Genomic DNA, 16,821 nt, shown 5'->3' with positions numbered 1-16,821 from the left:
GCTATAGTGCAGTAAACTACAAGTACCCAAACCAAACAGTAAACATTTTAATTTAACAGGGTGATATAAATATGACATCATTAAGCCAATCAGTACTAGAAAAATCTTCTATTTCTAAAAGTTTTCAAAAATGTTACTTAGGCACAAATATATGCTTAATTGTCCATCCGCAATGGAACACGGCACCTCCTTGACTCCAAACACTTTTTGAAATTCTTCAGCATTACACATTGCATTATAATAAATAAATTAGAATTTTATTCTTGAGGCAACATTTACTTTGAAAATTAAATATACACCACATCTTCAGTCCTTGAACATTATTTCTACTTTTTTCAAACTGACAACTTTTCTTGACTAAATAAAAGTTTAAAACTATGAGTTCAAGATTTAGACTTTCTGGAAAGATCTGATTGTCAAATGCAACATTACATTTTTGTAAATTTCATGAAGAAAAGGAAACAAACTTTGTAGTAAATGAAAAGCTGTTTCACCTGATCCACATGTCTCCTGAATTGTTTTGTATTTTGTTTAAAAAAGATTTTGTTGTAATAACTCCATGTAGGATCCTTCATTGTAGGTCTCCCACTCTTATTATTTGGGTGTCTGTAAAATATCCTCCATGCTGGCCTGACCTCCCCTGTCACTTGCAGTTTTTGATTCCAGGGCATTTTCAAAGTATTTTTTAAAAATGTGAAGTGAAGCGCCTTGAGAAAATACTGGTATATGTACTATTTAGATAACAATCTAATTGTGTTTTAAATTTTTTTCATACCTAAAAATGGAACTGCCATCCTCACAAAAATATTGATATTACTCCACACTTCTAGGTCAGAAAAAGAGTTATAATGTTCTGTTTTTTTCAAGAGGAGTCATAGAATTCAAATTGGTCCCATAAAGGACAGAACACAATTAATACTTCTTAATGACTTTATTCTCAACAATGAGGGTAATATAGCAGCCTATGTAAATGCCCATTTGTCATTTTCTAATGAGAAAACACTATAATTCCATGTCTAGTCAACAGTATTACAAAACTAGACCCACACAGCAAAGCACATGTAAAAATATAATTAGGAATTTTTGGCTTATTTATCTGCCATGAGGATTTAGATGGAACCCTGCAGAAAATGGAACTGGAGCAGTTGATCAAACTATTGGAAATGAGAGCACACTAATAATCCTTAAGCACAAAGTTCCAATATATCTGTTTCTTTGTATTTATATTATGAAGTATGTCATCAGAGCAGCCATGAGTAATAATTTCAGAAATACAGAACATGGTAACATGCTGTATATACAGTACTACTCACAAGTATATCTGTTTTATACTTTGGATATATCCTACCATTGGCTGAGAGATTTAAAAATCAGTTTTGTTGAGGTCCATTGTTTCCAGATAAAAATTAAATACTTCTGTAAAATAAAGTATAACAGAGTTATAGCAAAATTATATTATTTCTAAAGAGAATTAAGGACTCTTAACCAGTGGATGAGGAGGAGAGGTGGATCTTCAGTTCAAAAAGTCAGTCCCATGTTTACTGTTTATGATGTGCACTGCAATAATTTATTAAACAATATTTTAGCAAAAAAAATTCATGTGCTTTGCACGTTGTGAGCAAATAACTGGGTAATCAACATGTGGATCATGTGACACAAGTGACATGACATTTTTTCATGGATGTTTTTTATATCATTTGCCATTGTACAACATTGGTCACCGCTGGCTGATACTTTGTAAACTTTACTAGCTGATTACCCAGTGACTTTGCTCACTGAGTGCAAGGGAAAAAAAAATGTAGTCTATAAGTTATTAAACAGTAAAACATTAACATTTAAGAAGTAAATGACTTTTTATTATTGTATTTAATAAGTGTTTTGTTGGAGTGCAGTTTTCATAGCAAAATTTGATATAAAAGTAGTACATAATGAAAACAATAATTGAACCATTTTCCATATTCTGTATATTTAACACTAGCTTAAGGCACCTTATATGCACATATGCTTCTGTATTTGTGTAGAATATGCAGAGGTAGGCATCTGATTCAGCACTGGCTTCCGTGAACACATCCCAAAATGTTGATTCCAGGCCCTTCTGAAATTTCATTCACAGCCTCATTAGTACTCGCTGATGCTGTAGATTTGAGGTCTTGCTGATTTTAATTTCTGTCTGTAGACAGGGGCAAGAAGCTTCATTGCATGATGGTGTATGAACTCATTTGATCTAAGTAAAATAGAAAAAGTAGAACACTCAAGCATCAGAGTAATCAGTCCTATAACGTATGACTAACTGAAGACCCCATCTCATTGACATATTTTTCTTGCTTCTTTGCTGGAAACTCTGTTTCTGTAACACCTCTGTAACTGCAACTTCATCTTTTTTACATGTGCACCCCCCTGTTTTACTGTTAGACAACTGGATTAGGTGTCCTGCTGCCGTGGGTTTAAATTTTTATTGGTAAAGACAGGAAACTGGAAAAAATCTGTTAGCCATCCTAAATTATATTTGCAAAAGATCAGGACTTAAATAAGTAATTCAATAGTATGAACAATGAACAGCATTTGACAAAACTTACAGAAACAATAACACCTCATCAACTTCTATTTGTTTCATTTTGATTTTTATTAAGATCTGCCAAGGGGAAGCTTAGCAGCTGAATTATGTCAAAATATGTATTTCTGGGTTTAAAAATGTTGAAGTGAAATTACTGATAAATCTAGTAATTACACTAAAGATAATACTTTAATAAAAGAGAATGCATAACAAATGTTATCATTTGGGAATATGAGACAACTTCTGGTGGTTACCTAAAAGCTAAACCATCTCTCTCAGCATACTAAAGGTTTTCTACATGTTTCAACAAGGTTAAATGTAACGAGGAATCTTGAGGATTCCTCCTAATAGGTATGCCCTCTTCTAAGAGAAGCATGCTAAACTATTAGGAGGATACAAAAATTCCTCTAAATTCTGTATGAACTTTTTCTTTGAATAGTACATTTTAAGATACTAAAGAGCTGTTGATAATTATTTGACTGCTGTAAGGTTATTATTTTTCAATACATGAATTCTCACATATGTCAAATGTATTTATTGTTTTCCCTTGTTTTGTGTTTTCTTAATATTTTTTCAAGAACTACTGAAATCACCTGATGTTGAAAGGCAACATAAATTAATATTTACATAAAGATTGGTGCTTTAGAAAATTTACATTGTTTACTTTAAATATCATCATAAATATTGTACTTTTTTAAGTCCCAGTGATTCATATTTATTTATATGTTTTACAGGTTCTCTGTTTATCATATTTCTGATTGTAACATGATAAACGAACACAAAATGATTATTCCCAAGCCTACATATATTTCTCTGTCTGCAGATTTTGGTGAAAAAGCAGTAAAATCTATTACTGATATATTACAACATTCAAACTACACCCCCAGATCTGCAAGGTAATTAAAAAAAATTCTGTTGTGTTTCTACTGAATGTTCAGTCTACTAAGGCTTTTTGCTTTTGATGAATTATAATAACCTAATCCATATTACTAACTGAAGGTTGTAAACCAGATGTGGACGCAGGGCGCAGGACGCATCGAAGCGCACGCGCACTGCCGCACTGCAACGAGCCCAAACAGGATGTCACGGACGCAGGGCGCAGAACACATCGAAGCGCACGCGCACTGCCGCACTGCAACAAGCCTGCATGGATAAACACAATGAACGCAGGCGCCTACAACGCACTTCTGCAGGTGCCTACAACGCGCTTCTGAAAAACCACAGGCAAAGGAGTCACGGCTCAAAAACGAAATAAACACAATGAACGCAGGTGCCTACAACGCGCTTCTGCAGGCGCCTACAACGCGCTTCTGAAACACCACAGCCAAAGGAGTCACAGCTCAAAAACGAAACAGCTCAACTAACGGAAATACAAAACCGAGCCCGTAGCTAACGACACAGCCACAGACAAAACAAGAACGAGAGGATTCAGAGACAGGCTATAAGTAATAACCTTTAACAGGTCCTTTACTAAGAGACACCTCATGACTAGCAGAATCGTACGTCAACGTCGCCACCATATTGTGAGTGGCACTGCTGTGAAGTGAAGTAATGAATAATGTGCTGCTTGGGATTGTACGAACCACTGTACGCTTTACACCAAATCCCGGGGGATGACATTTCATAGGTAGGGCTGAACAATTGTTTTGGTTACTGTATATATGGCCATTAGGAAATCCTGTTGTTTAATCGTTACTTTAGCTAAACCAGGCTAAGCTAGCAAAGCTATGCATTTAGGTGCTCAAGTGAGCCTCCAAACAACGTGTTGGCTAAACGTATTTAGTCACTATGTGGATTGTTCTTAGCTATTAACATGTCTCAAACTTGATGATATTCTTTCTCAAGGAGCACATCACAGTTACAAACACAGTTTGTAAGTGACAACCATCATTGTATTCTCATGTCTTTAGTTATGTCTGTCCTTCACAAACTAAGGCTGCACCATAGTGCCAGACTGAATACACTCATATTACAGGATCTGAGTGGGCGAGAGAGGTATGAAGACAGTCCCCAAAATATTACATATATGGGAGGAATTGTTAATAATAATAATTATAATTATTATTATTTAATACTTGCCAGTATTGGTGTATACATGGATATTTATAATTGAATTTAAACGATTTGCCGAAATCCGTTGTATGTGAACGATACTGTTTTATACGTTATTGATATTTCAGCAGAATACACGGTTTACACGTCTAACTGTATTAGTTTAGATGGCACTTTTGCCACTCGCAATACGGCTCACGTATCGTGTCTACTGGGAAACACAGTGAATGCGGTGTCTATCCATATATGTGTATGTATTTAGAACGAGTCATATTTCCAAACGGAAACAGCTTTACTACACATGTATTTCTTTCATTAAATGAGAACTTTCCCAGGATGCTCCCACCCTCCATCATGTTACATCCCTACATAGATTAGAAGGAACAGAAAGTAATAGCCATTCTTAGATTTGCGATTCTTTAGAGAATCGGGGCTTACTGGTATTAGCGTAATTTAATATTTTGCATATATGTCACAGTAAAGTTTTTAGGCAAGAAAATGTATTTAGACACTTAATTGATGGGTGTTTTTGCTGGTCAGAAGTGTGAGCTGTCAATGTGACATGTTGTTGTAAACCTTTTCTGAAACCAGTAAAGAGAAAAATGTATGTGAGGCAGAAAAAAACTTAAACCTGGTTGCTAAAAATAGATGCGAGAAAAACATTAAAAAGCAGAATTTATATTAAAAAATGGATGAGAATCTGGTCATGTCAAATTAGTAACTTGGAATGTCTTAAAAACACGAAAAGCACTATTGTATTTCTCATTTGGGAATAACCATGATGACAGAAGAAAGAAATATAAGATATTCAGCAGAATTTAAAAGGTATAGTGTAAAGTGCAGACTTCCAGACTGATGGACTACAAATCCAAAATACAAAACAAATCTGCCTGTCAAAATGAGAACACAACACTGAAAAGATAACAAAAAGTAAATAGCAGAAATTATGCAAAAAAATAAAAACAAACCAAGTTAATAGATAGATAGATAGATATTAATCCCGATGGGAGATTCACATAACTGACATTATTGCAAAACTCAGCATTTCTGGCTTTTTAAAACATGTAAAAAAATTGATTATTCCACCTGCACGGTGGCGCAGTGGGTAGCACTGCTGCCTCGCAGTAAGGAGACATGGGTTCGCTTCCCAGGTCCTCCCTGCGTGGAGTTTGCATGTTCTTCCCGTGTCTGCATGGGTTTTCTCTGGGTACTCCGGTTTCCTTCCACAGTCCAAAGACATGCAGGTTAGGTGCATTGGCGATTCTAAATTGTCCCTAGTGTGTGCTTGGTGTGTGTGTGTGTGCTTGGTGTGTGTGTGTGTGCGTGTGTGTGTGTGTATGTGCGTGTGTGTGTGTATGCGTGTGTGTGTGTGTGTGCATGCCCTGCGGTGGGCTGGCGCCCTGCCCGGTTTGTTTCCTACCTTGCGCCCTGTGTTGGCTGGAATTGGCTCCAGCAGACCCCCGTGACCCTGTAGTTAGGATATAGCGGGTTGGATAATGGATGGATGGATGATTATTCCACCTACACCAACAAATCACAACATTAAAACCACTGACAGTGCGATATACAGTATTAGGCAGGAAGTGAACAGTCAGTTCTTGAATGTGATTTTTTGGAAGCAGACAAATTGGGCAAGCATAAGAATCTGAGCAATTCTGACTAGGGCCAAATTGTTGTGATGGCTAGATGACTGGGTCAGAGCAGGTCTTGCAAAGTATTCCCAATATGCATTGGTTAGTACCTTCCAAAAAGGATCCAACGAAGGACAATCACTGAACTGGTGACAATGTGTTGAGTGCCCAAGGCTCATTGATGCTTATGGGGAACGAAGGCTCTCCCATCTGGTCTGATCTTAAAGAAGAGCTATTGTAACACAAGTTGCTAAAAAATTAATGTTGTCCATGAGAAAAAGGTGTCAAAACTTCTAGGACATGCAGTTTGCTGCATATGGAGCTACTTAGCCGCAAATCAGTCAGAATGCCTATACTGAGTCCTGTCCACTGCTGAAAGAGTCTACAAAGTGCATATAAGCATTATCAGGATAATGCACACTGCCACTGTGCCTAATTGTTCAGGAATGGTTTGAGATACAAGATAAGAGCTCCAGGTGTTGATATGGCCTCTAAATTCCACAGATCTCGATTCAATTTGATCAAGCATCTGTGGGATGTGCTAGAAAAACAAATCTAATCCATCCAGAGCCAGCCTTTCAGCTTCCAGGACTAAAAAGGATTTTTTGCTAATATCTTGAGACCAGATTCTACAGAACACCTTCAGAGGACTTGTGGAGTCCATGCCTCAACGGATCAGAGCCTTTTTTGGTGGTATGAGTAGGACCTACACAATATTAGACAGATGGCTTGATCCGTATATGTCTTAAGTGCTCTGTCCATGATCAAATGTAATAATTGTGGCATCAAACGCCAACACAAATGTCCACACTCATTGTAATGTTACTTGATTTCAGCTATCTTGAATATAAGAAAATAATCCAAGATTTTCATTTAGACAAAATGACATGAAAGATAATTGATAAAAATGCACAGATTTTGTGACAATACACAGATATGGCTGTAGAACCTTAAAGCAAGAAGCCCTCCCATGCAGACCATGTTGTAATTCCTTCCTTTTGTATAGTTAAAGCTGTGTGAGCTTCAAGGTATGTCATGCAGCATGCACAATTCAGAACAGTACCTGAGAAAAGAGGGAGAACAATATGTTTTTTTTCAGCAGAATAAGGTAGACTAGGATTACTGTATATCCATATTTGATGAATAGAACAAATAAACTGTTTAGTTTTTGATTAGTTATCATGCTTTTAAGTTTTGTGGTAACTCAGTAGTCATGGCTAACTTTGTGTATCTTTCCTCACATGTCACTTGTATCTCTCACACCAGCTTGTGCATGAATGGCGAAAATGAAGCTTCACCAGTATCTTTTTTCAGTGTTCTCCCTGTACACAACCCAATAAGCTTGGACCTAAGTTTAAGTGTTGAAAATTGCTCTGATGTGGAAGTTATAACTGACAGGACTGAATCAAGGTACTGTATGGTATAATTAAAAATTAATTACATTTTTATATGTGCTGTATACAAATGCTCACATTAATACCAGGATTTCAGTCTCACTAATATCAATTTGGCACTTACTTACAAGGCATTTTAATGTTTATCATTTTCTGTGAAAATTTTAATATTCATTGTAACAAACAGATTGGTTCAATGTAGTATTGGAAAAAGAGAGTTTGGAAAATGCTCATTTGAATTCAGGTAGATTTCATTACTTGCATCAAGCCTACCTCACTGTCCCATTACTGATGTGTTGTAATGCATTGTTGTGATATAAAGCAGTATCTTGCTGAAAATGTTCATTTGCAGATAGGATTGCTGTTTTCTTGATGGAAAACGTCTGATTGGCAAAACGTTTAAGATAATATGACATTGAAATATTGTTCTTCTTGTATTGAGGGGCCCAGTAGTGGTGCTATGAAAGCACATTCTATTACAAAATATCCTCCCACCAACCTGCACTTTTGACAACATACAGAATGGATACATAGTCTCAAGACAATTTCAAAACACCAGAACCTCCCATTGGTGTAAAACAGCAGGAACCAGGATTGATGAGACTAGGCAATGTCTCATCAATCATACTTGTATATTTTTAATGCAGTGAAATCACTCTGTCTTGTTTCTCAGTGGCAATACTTGAAATATGTTGGTTTTTTGGTTCCCCACGCCATCCATGAGAACTTGTAATTGGTTGTGTATTTTGATGTGCCTCTTTATCAACTCTCATATCAGTGAGGATAGCTGTTCTTTGACTCTCATGTCAGCTTCTCATAATTCCTGTCAGTAACTGTCTCTGAACACAAGGATGCTGTTAAATGGATGTTTTATACATGCCAGTTCATTCTTGATACTAATGTGATGTTTCTGCATCTAACTGCATCAGCAAGTATACATACCTGACTAATGATAAGTAATATTATTTGCAAAATTAATCAACACATACACACACAACGTTATACTTTTCTTATAAGGCAAAATTCAGCCATTCCTCCCTACATCCATACCCACCCTATCCTGTTTTACGCAGTGAAATGTACTTGCTTCAGTGTTTACAACTGCAGGTGTTTCACTGTTTTACTATCAGGAGTGGCTGTTGAATGAGTAAAAGAAACATATTTAAAAATGCACAAACTGAAATAACCTCTCTCAAGGTAAAATTGAAACAACAAACACATTTGTAATTAAAGTTGCACAGATTTGGTATCTGTTTTAAGATACAGGAAGTTGTCAATTTATGACCACATTCGGTTTCCAACAGAACATTCGTAAGTTGATCTGGAAGTAAGACAGACCAGTATATGTACTCAAAACTGACCATATCTATACTTATATTTTAAGTCCCATAAGTCATATTATTTGTTTTATATCTTTTTTTATCACCATTCTTAGCAAATTGTGTAGATTTTCTATCCCTTTTTTTGTGTAAATTATTTTTTTATTATGTTGTTTCATTATTACTGTTGCTCTCATGGGTGTCGAACTTTTAACAGCTTAACAAATAATTTCTTTCTGTTATGTTACGTCATCAGCATGAGCCTCTCCCAGTGTTCATTGTGTTAACTGTGAAATGAGAAATTGTACCAGCAGAGCTTTGAGCAATCTGTGTTTTCTGTTTTAACATTTCAGCCTATTAATAATAAAAATTAACAAATAAAAGAGTTCAGTGTGGTTTCATTACCCCTTCATGGAGGTTCACATGAAGCATTACATCGTGAATCATAACGCAGAAGCTTCAGAGGTTACACGGACTGAAAGCCAGACTGTAGCAGTACCGTGTGTGGAGTTAACACCGGTTGCAATAGGATAAATTAAAGTCATATGCATCGCATTCACTTTCTTTCTTCCCTCATATTTCTTGATCACCTTCATTTTTGTGTCAAAATCAATTGCCTTTTTTCCTGTAATTGTAAGACAAATGTATCTGAACGTAGTCAAAACTGCTGCAGGTAATAATCTGAGATTGAGATGAATGAGTCACAGCATATGGAGCTGTCATGGTGAAAACTGTCATTTGCCCATGAGTTGCGGTACCGGTCGTAAGATGCATAGGTCATAAGTCAATGATTATCTGTATTTTGGAATTTGGCAATGTTTTAAATTTTCAAAAATGTGTATAGTGTGCAGTATTCTCACCAGAAATGGAACTGTCCCAATAAATTTCCTTAAAAAATAAGTGTGTGAAACTTTAACAAAATTGGTCCACTGGTATCATCTCATACTAAGCAGAAATAATATGTGAATGTAATACTAGTCAACTACAAAACACAATCACAAATATTACCACACATACTAATGAAAATAAAGTGCAGATGTGAAATTCTGTACAACACCAAATAACAGAACATGAAATGACATCATACAATATAGCAGAAGAAAAAAAATGAAAACAACAATACCCTTGGCTCCCAAAATGGGGACTGTCTTTTCAAGTGGTACTCATTACATGCAAATTACCCATCTTGCATTACATAGCAAATGTCCAGGAAGGGCAAAGGCCCATCTGTAACATAACATACAGTATGGCCTAATGGTGTTTTATGCCTACTTGAAATGAATTAAGCATTACAGCTGGTGAAATTATGTCCAATTCACAAAGTAAATAAAAGCCCAACTATTTGATTGAAAAGTAGATATTTTCTATTTATTGATATACCTGTATAGTTTTTATTATTCTGCCCTCGCAATTGCATGTCCATGCAAACCTAGATGGATAGCAAGCAGTAACTTCAGTAAACCTGTTTCTTGCTCAAATTGCTTTTAGTGGCAAAAAAAATTACAAAACTACAAAACACAATACAAAGAGTGCTCTCAATGCAAAGCTCGTTCTCAACAATCAATCAATACAGAAATGCATTTATGTATAAATCAGTGAATTATGGTAGTCAAATATCTTGACAAGCATTTACAAATTACTTATTTAAATGAGGAACTAACAGTTATACCTTCCCAAATCTTAATGTAAAAGAATTGATAGCACACTCTGTGTGGAACTTCACTAGACTGCATTTTAAGAATAATGGATTGAACAAACTTAACAAACAAAATAATACTTAAAATGAATGCTAGGTAGCAAACTTTCAAACGAAAGTATGAACAGAATACCTGTGATCAAATGGACTCATTTTTCATGCTACCCACTCTGAATTAAAATGTTAAAGACAGAGTTGATTGGAGATCTGATTTACTTATTAAGCTAAGATAGTTACAGCAGAAAAATGAAAGGTTTTGAGACTCTTCTGCATTAATCTTGTACATTCTTTGGCTTTATGGTTGTGGGGAATCAAGGTTATGGAGTGTTGCAAGCAATGTATTGATTATTTCATTGCAGACATATAGGTAAATTCTCAAAACGGTTGCCAGCAACTCTTGTAAAAGCAATATTAACCTTTGATTTTTCAGCAGTGTTGCATGTACTTCAATAACAGGCATGCTTTCCCTAGTATTATAGGTTAGAATATGGCTCTATAAATTTAGGGGTTTTGTAGTTTTCCAAGTTTAACTTGGATTTCTCAGTATCCCTGAGTGCATAATTGTATTTTATTTTTTCTGAAGTGTTTTGCTAATCAATTTTAATTGTTTTATATATTCAATGCTGTAGGTTGTTAATCCATAATGTTTCTGAATCCAAAACATTGACTATCTGCAGAATAATAATTCCAAAGTGTAATCCAGCAGTAATCAGTCTGTCTGGAGATATTAACAAAGAAGCAATAAATTCTATTACTGAAATAATAAAGGATGCAAACTACTCTCCTAAAGTACTAAGGTAATGTGGTTACTTTTTTTTTGTTTTGTATAAATCTTTAAACTTTGAATCTCTCTTCAAAATGTATATAAAGTAACACTGTAGGTGCAGTCATGAGAAAAGCTAAATACACCTTCTTTCACTTCAACTTCAGGATATATCTGCCAATCATCATTTCCTCACCAAGTCCTAAAATTAGATAAAATATTTCTTCAGATGATTAGGAAAAGTACCCGATTTTACTTTATTTTACTTTGTCAATGTTATGAGACATGAGGTCTCTTGGAATTTTTGTGAGTGAGAAAGAGGAATTGATCAGGAGATGAAAACATGCACTATTGTGTGCTGAAAAAAATACTGAGTAGCAAAAACCAACTGAGCAAAATCAAAAGTTGAAGATCAAAAAGATGTTTAAAAACACTAGGGCTTACTTGAAAAGAAACTAACTATCACTAAGATTCTTTGAGAGACTGTATGTTGATCCACCGTGGGAAAGTGAGTGTCGTAACCATTTCCATATTTATTTCGACACTGCCAGAAATCCCAGAAGCATAACAGAATCAGTCAGGTGACACTACACTTGAATGTCACATAAACAATAAAAATGAGATGTGAACCAAAATCAACTATTTGAAAATAGGTTAAAATTTAAAAAAAAAAATGTAGAAAACTTTGATGCAAAAAAACATAATCTAAGTAAACATTATGGTTTTATATAACTATAGGCCATATATTAGCAATAATGGAAACCTGGCTAAATAAGAAAGAGGGAGATGAGTGTAACAGAGGGATACACATTTTTTAGGAAGGATGGACAGAACAGAAAAGGAGGTGGAGTTGCTGTTTATGTCAAAAAGAATTTAAATGTAAGTCCTCTTCAGCTGGACAATGAGCCCCATCTTAGTGAGGACATGTGGCTTTGCTTGGAAAACATTTTGGAAAGAGGACTTATTTTAGGAGTTTGTTATACCACCCAATTCAGACAGTAATTGCAACACACATCTTTTAAGTAATATTAAAAAGGGAAGCTTACAGGGAGATATTATAGTCATGGGAGACTTTAATTATCCAAATATTAACTGGGATAAACATGCAGACAGAGGAGCACTTGAGTAGGAGTTTTTAGAAGTAATCAGTGTCTGTTTTTTGACACAGTATGTTAAACACCAATACGGGGTGAAGCTTGTCACGATTTAGTATTTTGTAATAATCAGGGTAGAATTGAGGGTGTAGAGGTGATTGAACCACTAGGGTCAAGTGACCATAATATATTACAATTCTCAGTATTTTGTAAGAGTGCAGATGCAGAGACTAAAATTGTTAAGTTGAACTTTGGTAGGGCTAATTTTGAGCAGATGTGACAAAGTTTAAGGAGGATAGACTGGGATAAGCTTTTAAGTGTGGAGACAGTCGAGGAGCAGTGGAACAAGTTTAAAAATGTTTTACATGTAATGCAGGACAGATGCATACCTAAATTTGGAATTAACATGAAGTTAAAAAAAAACTCCACGGTGGATTAATAAAGATATTATATTAAAAAGAAGCTGCAAAGGAAAAAACTGCTTTATAAGGCATATAAGACTAATGACTGCAAAGTGAATTGTAGAGCGTATGAGAACATGAGAGCAACCATTAAGAAGGATATCAGGGAGACTAAAAGACAGTTGGAAAGGAATATAGCAGATAAGGCGAAAGACGACCTTAAGAGATTCTTTCAGTATTTTAGTAGTAAAAGAACAGTCAAGGATGAGTTGAAGTGCAGTCAGAAATAGTAAAGGGGAATTAAAAGATACAGAAAGTGAAATAACAGATGCCCTAAACTTGCATTTTTCGGAGATCTTCACAAGTGAGGAAGTGGTAAACAGGACTACTAAGGAGGTGCTGAGGGATTTGGAAATTGTAGAGGGAGAAGTACTCCTGGCATAGGCCTTACCAGGGAGGCAGAGGAGTGTGATCCCTCTGTAGTTAGAACACACCCTCAGGTCCCCTTTCTTAAATATGGGGACACCTGTATTGTAGTTCATTGGTACTCTAACTGCCTTCCATGCAACACTGAATAAACCCTTTAGACACATTATTCCAACAATGGCTAACGTTTTCAACATCTCTGGTCAGATCTCATCCATCACAGCATCCTTACCACCTCGGACCACCACTTCAGTGACAATGCTGCCTCCTAATAAAATATGTCCACCAAGCTGAGGAGCTCCTCAAATTGTTCCTTCCACTGATTGATCATTTCCCCAGAAGCAGTCAGCACCAACCCACCCCTGCTTAATACAGTCTGTGCAATGTCACTCCTTCTCCTTCTAAGGTGTTGAACAGTATTCCTGAACACCCTTTTTCCATGGCTTTACAAACTCTTCCCATCCTTGAGCTTTTGCCTCCACAATCACTTTTGTAGCAGTCATTTTAGCCTGTCAGTACCTCTTAACCAAGTCAGGAGACTCCCACAGACAACATTTCCCTTAAGGTCGCCATCTTCAGCCTGGCAGCTTCCCTCATCTCTGTTGTCCACCATTGGGTCCTAAGGTTGACACCATGAGAGGCTCCAAATGCCTTTAGATCACAACTTTTAACAGCCACTTCCACAAATGAGGTCCTGAATATGATCGATTCGGACTCAATCTCCCTGACTTCACTCTGCACATGAGAGAAGTTCTCTTTGTGGTAGGAGCTGAACTCATCATAAACGGAATCCCCAGCCAGACATTTCCTAGACACTCTAAGTGATTATGTGGGCTTCCTGGGCTTCCAATATAGTGATCAAGTAACAGCTCTGCCCCTCCCTTCACATATATTCTCAGGTCAGAGGACACAACTACAAAGTCAATCATTGCCCTCCAGCCCAAGATGCTCCGGTAGTTTGTATATTTTTGAGTTTTTTGTGTTCAAACCTGAAGTTTGCTTTTATGTTCTTTTGTTGTAAGATGACTCCACATTGCCATTTCAGGCATAACCCAGCAGGGTTATATGGGTAGGCATACCACCAGGTATTTGCAAGGCAAACACAACCCCAGTTTAAACTAAATGTCATTAATGTTTGCATAAATATTTTGGGGTTGATGATATTTCATTCTGATAGAGGTTTTCATGTTCAGTTTTCATAAAACTTATATACCATATTCTTGCTTTTCCTCTTCTTCTTTTCTTCTTTTGGCTGCACTCATTAGGTTTCGCCACAGTGGATCATCTGTTACCACCTGTATGTCCTCTCTCACCACATCAATAAACTTCCTCTTAGACTTTCCACTTTTCCTCTTGCTTGGCAGAACCATCCCTAGCATACTTCTCTCAATATTCCCAGTATCTCTCCTCTGTACATGTAAAAACCAACACAATCTCACCTCTCTGGCTTTGTCTCCAAATGTCCAACCTTATCCGACCCTTGCCTCCTCTTCTCCACCCACTCCATCTTGCCTGCACTCTCTTCTTCACCCCTCTTCCACACTGCCCATTACTCTCAGCTGTTGATTCCAAGTATTTAAACTCATCCACTTGTGACAACTCTACTCCCTGCATTCTCACCATTCTTCTGACTTCGCTGTCATTCACATACATGTATATAGTCTTCGTCCTACTGACCTTCATTCCTCTCCTCTCTCTACTCCCTGCTCTTGCTACAGGTCACAATGTCATCCTCAAACATCATAATCCATGGGGACTCATGTCTAATCTCCTTTGTCAACCTGTCCATTGCTATTGCAAATAGGAAAGGGCTCAGGGCCAATCCTTGATGTACTAACACCATATTATCGCATGTTTATTCAAGATTACTAATAAAGAATTTACCTGGTTCACAATTTATGCACTTATGTAGAGTTTGCTCATAGAAGAAATTTACTAAGCCCATTATATACAAAAAAAATTTTTTGAAATTAGATCAGATATCATGTGTGCATATAGAAGAGTGTTACATTCATATAGAGAGGTTTAACCTTATACAAAAAAGATAATTGGCTAGAATGTGTTAGTCTGTACTTTTTCATATTCTCAACATACTAGTATCATAAAACAAATTATTAAAAAGTATTGACATATATTGCAGTTATCCCCAGTGCAACCAATATTTATTTGCATGTTCACAGGGATAAGCTTGTAAAGGCTGATGTTTTTAGTAGGACAGCAGAGAATTTGGAAGCTGGACATTTCCCCTCAGAGTTATGATGTATTTAAGGTTGACACTATTATTATCAACCAGTAGAATATTTGCCTAAAACACATGACAAATTATGCTTCTAAGGGGATGTATGTATACTAATGTGCCCATGATCGAACTTTTATGTGAAAAAAAATCAGAATTTTATGTGCATGCATTAATCAGAACAAAAGTAATAAAAATCTAAAATTTGGTAGGATTATACATCTAGGGCAGTAGGCATCCACTGAGAATGGACATTTCAATATATCAATATTTAGGGGTTTAACCCGCTCCATAGAAAAACTAAGTACCCTAAAATTCTCAAAAATGCATTGGCTAGTTTGATTGAAATTTGGTGACTTTATAGAATAAAGAAAGGTAGCCAACCTGTGATTTATTATTTGTTGAAATGTATTGATATTTCACTAATATACATGCTTTGGGCTGTGCTTAGGGGTGGATTTATGCAAACAAAAGCTCAGCAGAAATGATTGATAGGTCAAACAACTTAAGGAAGATGCAAAACTCAATGGACAGCAAGTGTGCCATAAACCTTGAGCACCACTGTTAGATGTTGTGACTGTGTGCATAGGTGTTGCTTCACTAGAAGCAGAAAGGTACAGAGACAGAAGCAGAAGGGAAAGTAGTGTCCTTGGAGTCAAGACAATGGATAAAGAGAATGAATTGTTTAAAATTAACAGTTCACTTAAGAGCTACTCCATTATAATATACATTTGCATTTTCAGTCTTTGAAAGGGAAAACCCAACCCACCCTCCAAAGTTATTTTCATTTACATTTTTATCTGAATACTTTAAAGTTGGACCCCTGATCATTTAAGCCTCCAAAACATAGTACCGACAGTTATATTCTTCCACTTCAAGTAAAGAGAAGAAAAAAACAAAAGTAAAACATTCAATTCATTGCATATGCCACCTTAGTCTTGCAGGGCCAGACATGATTCTCAAATAAGAATACATGCCTAGAGACAACCCTTTAGAAAGAGTGCAGTGAATAGTGGCAAAATCCTGCACTGCATTGGCAATACCCACCCTCAGTTTCTCCAGTCCATGCATTTTAAACTGCAACCACAGTTTCAGGGAGAGAGCAAAAAATACTTAACAAACGACTTGATGACTTGAAAATAAAAAGCTAAAATTGTTGTTAACCATTCAGGAGCTCAGTAGCACAAGGTAACTGATGCTTAATATTAATTTGCATGTTGTAATGAGTGCTGCAATAGTGGAGATAGACAGACAC

General features: G+C 36.2%; 1 protein-coding gene across 3 annotated transcripts in view; it reads left to right on the top strand.

The window, feature by feature from the left end:
• Positions 1 to 16,821, top strand: part of LOC114651554 (uncharacterized) — a 157,683-nt gene that overhangs the window by 110,517 nt on the left and 30,345 nt on the right. Inside the window, exons 16-18 of one of the 3 annotated variants that reach the window (XM_028801356.2) lie at positions 3,289 to 3,450; positions 7,504 to 7,647; positions 11,276 to 11,443. In XM_028801356.2, the coding sequence (XP_028657189.2) occupies positions 3,289 to 3,450; positions 7,504 to 7,647; positions 11,276 to 11,443 (474 nt within the window). The remainder of the gene's footprint in view (positions 1 to 3,288; positions 3,451 to 7,503; positions 7,648 to 11,275; positions 11,444 to 16,821) is intronic. The other 2 variants (XM_051927391.1, XM_051927390.1) reach the window with 2 other exon arrangements.

This window comes from Erpetoichthys calabaricus, chromosome 5 (genome assembly GCF_900747795.2).
Source record: "Erpetoichthys calabaricus chromosome 5, fErpCal1.3, whole genome shotgun sequence".
NCBI lineage: Eukaryota > Metazoa > Chordata > Cladistia > Polypteriformes > Polypteridae > Erpetoichthys > Erpetoichthys calabaricus.
The sequence above is the reverse complement of the archived record's forward strand: the minus strand, read 5'-3'. Positions and strand labels throughout refer to the sequence as shown.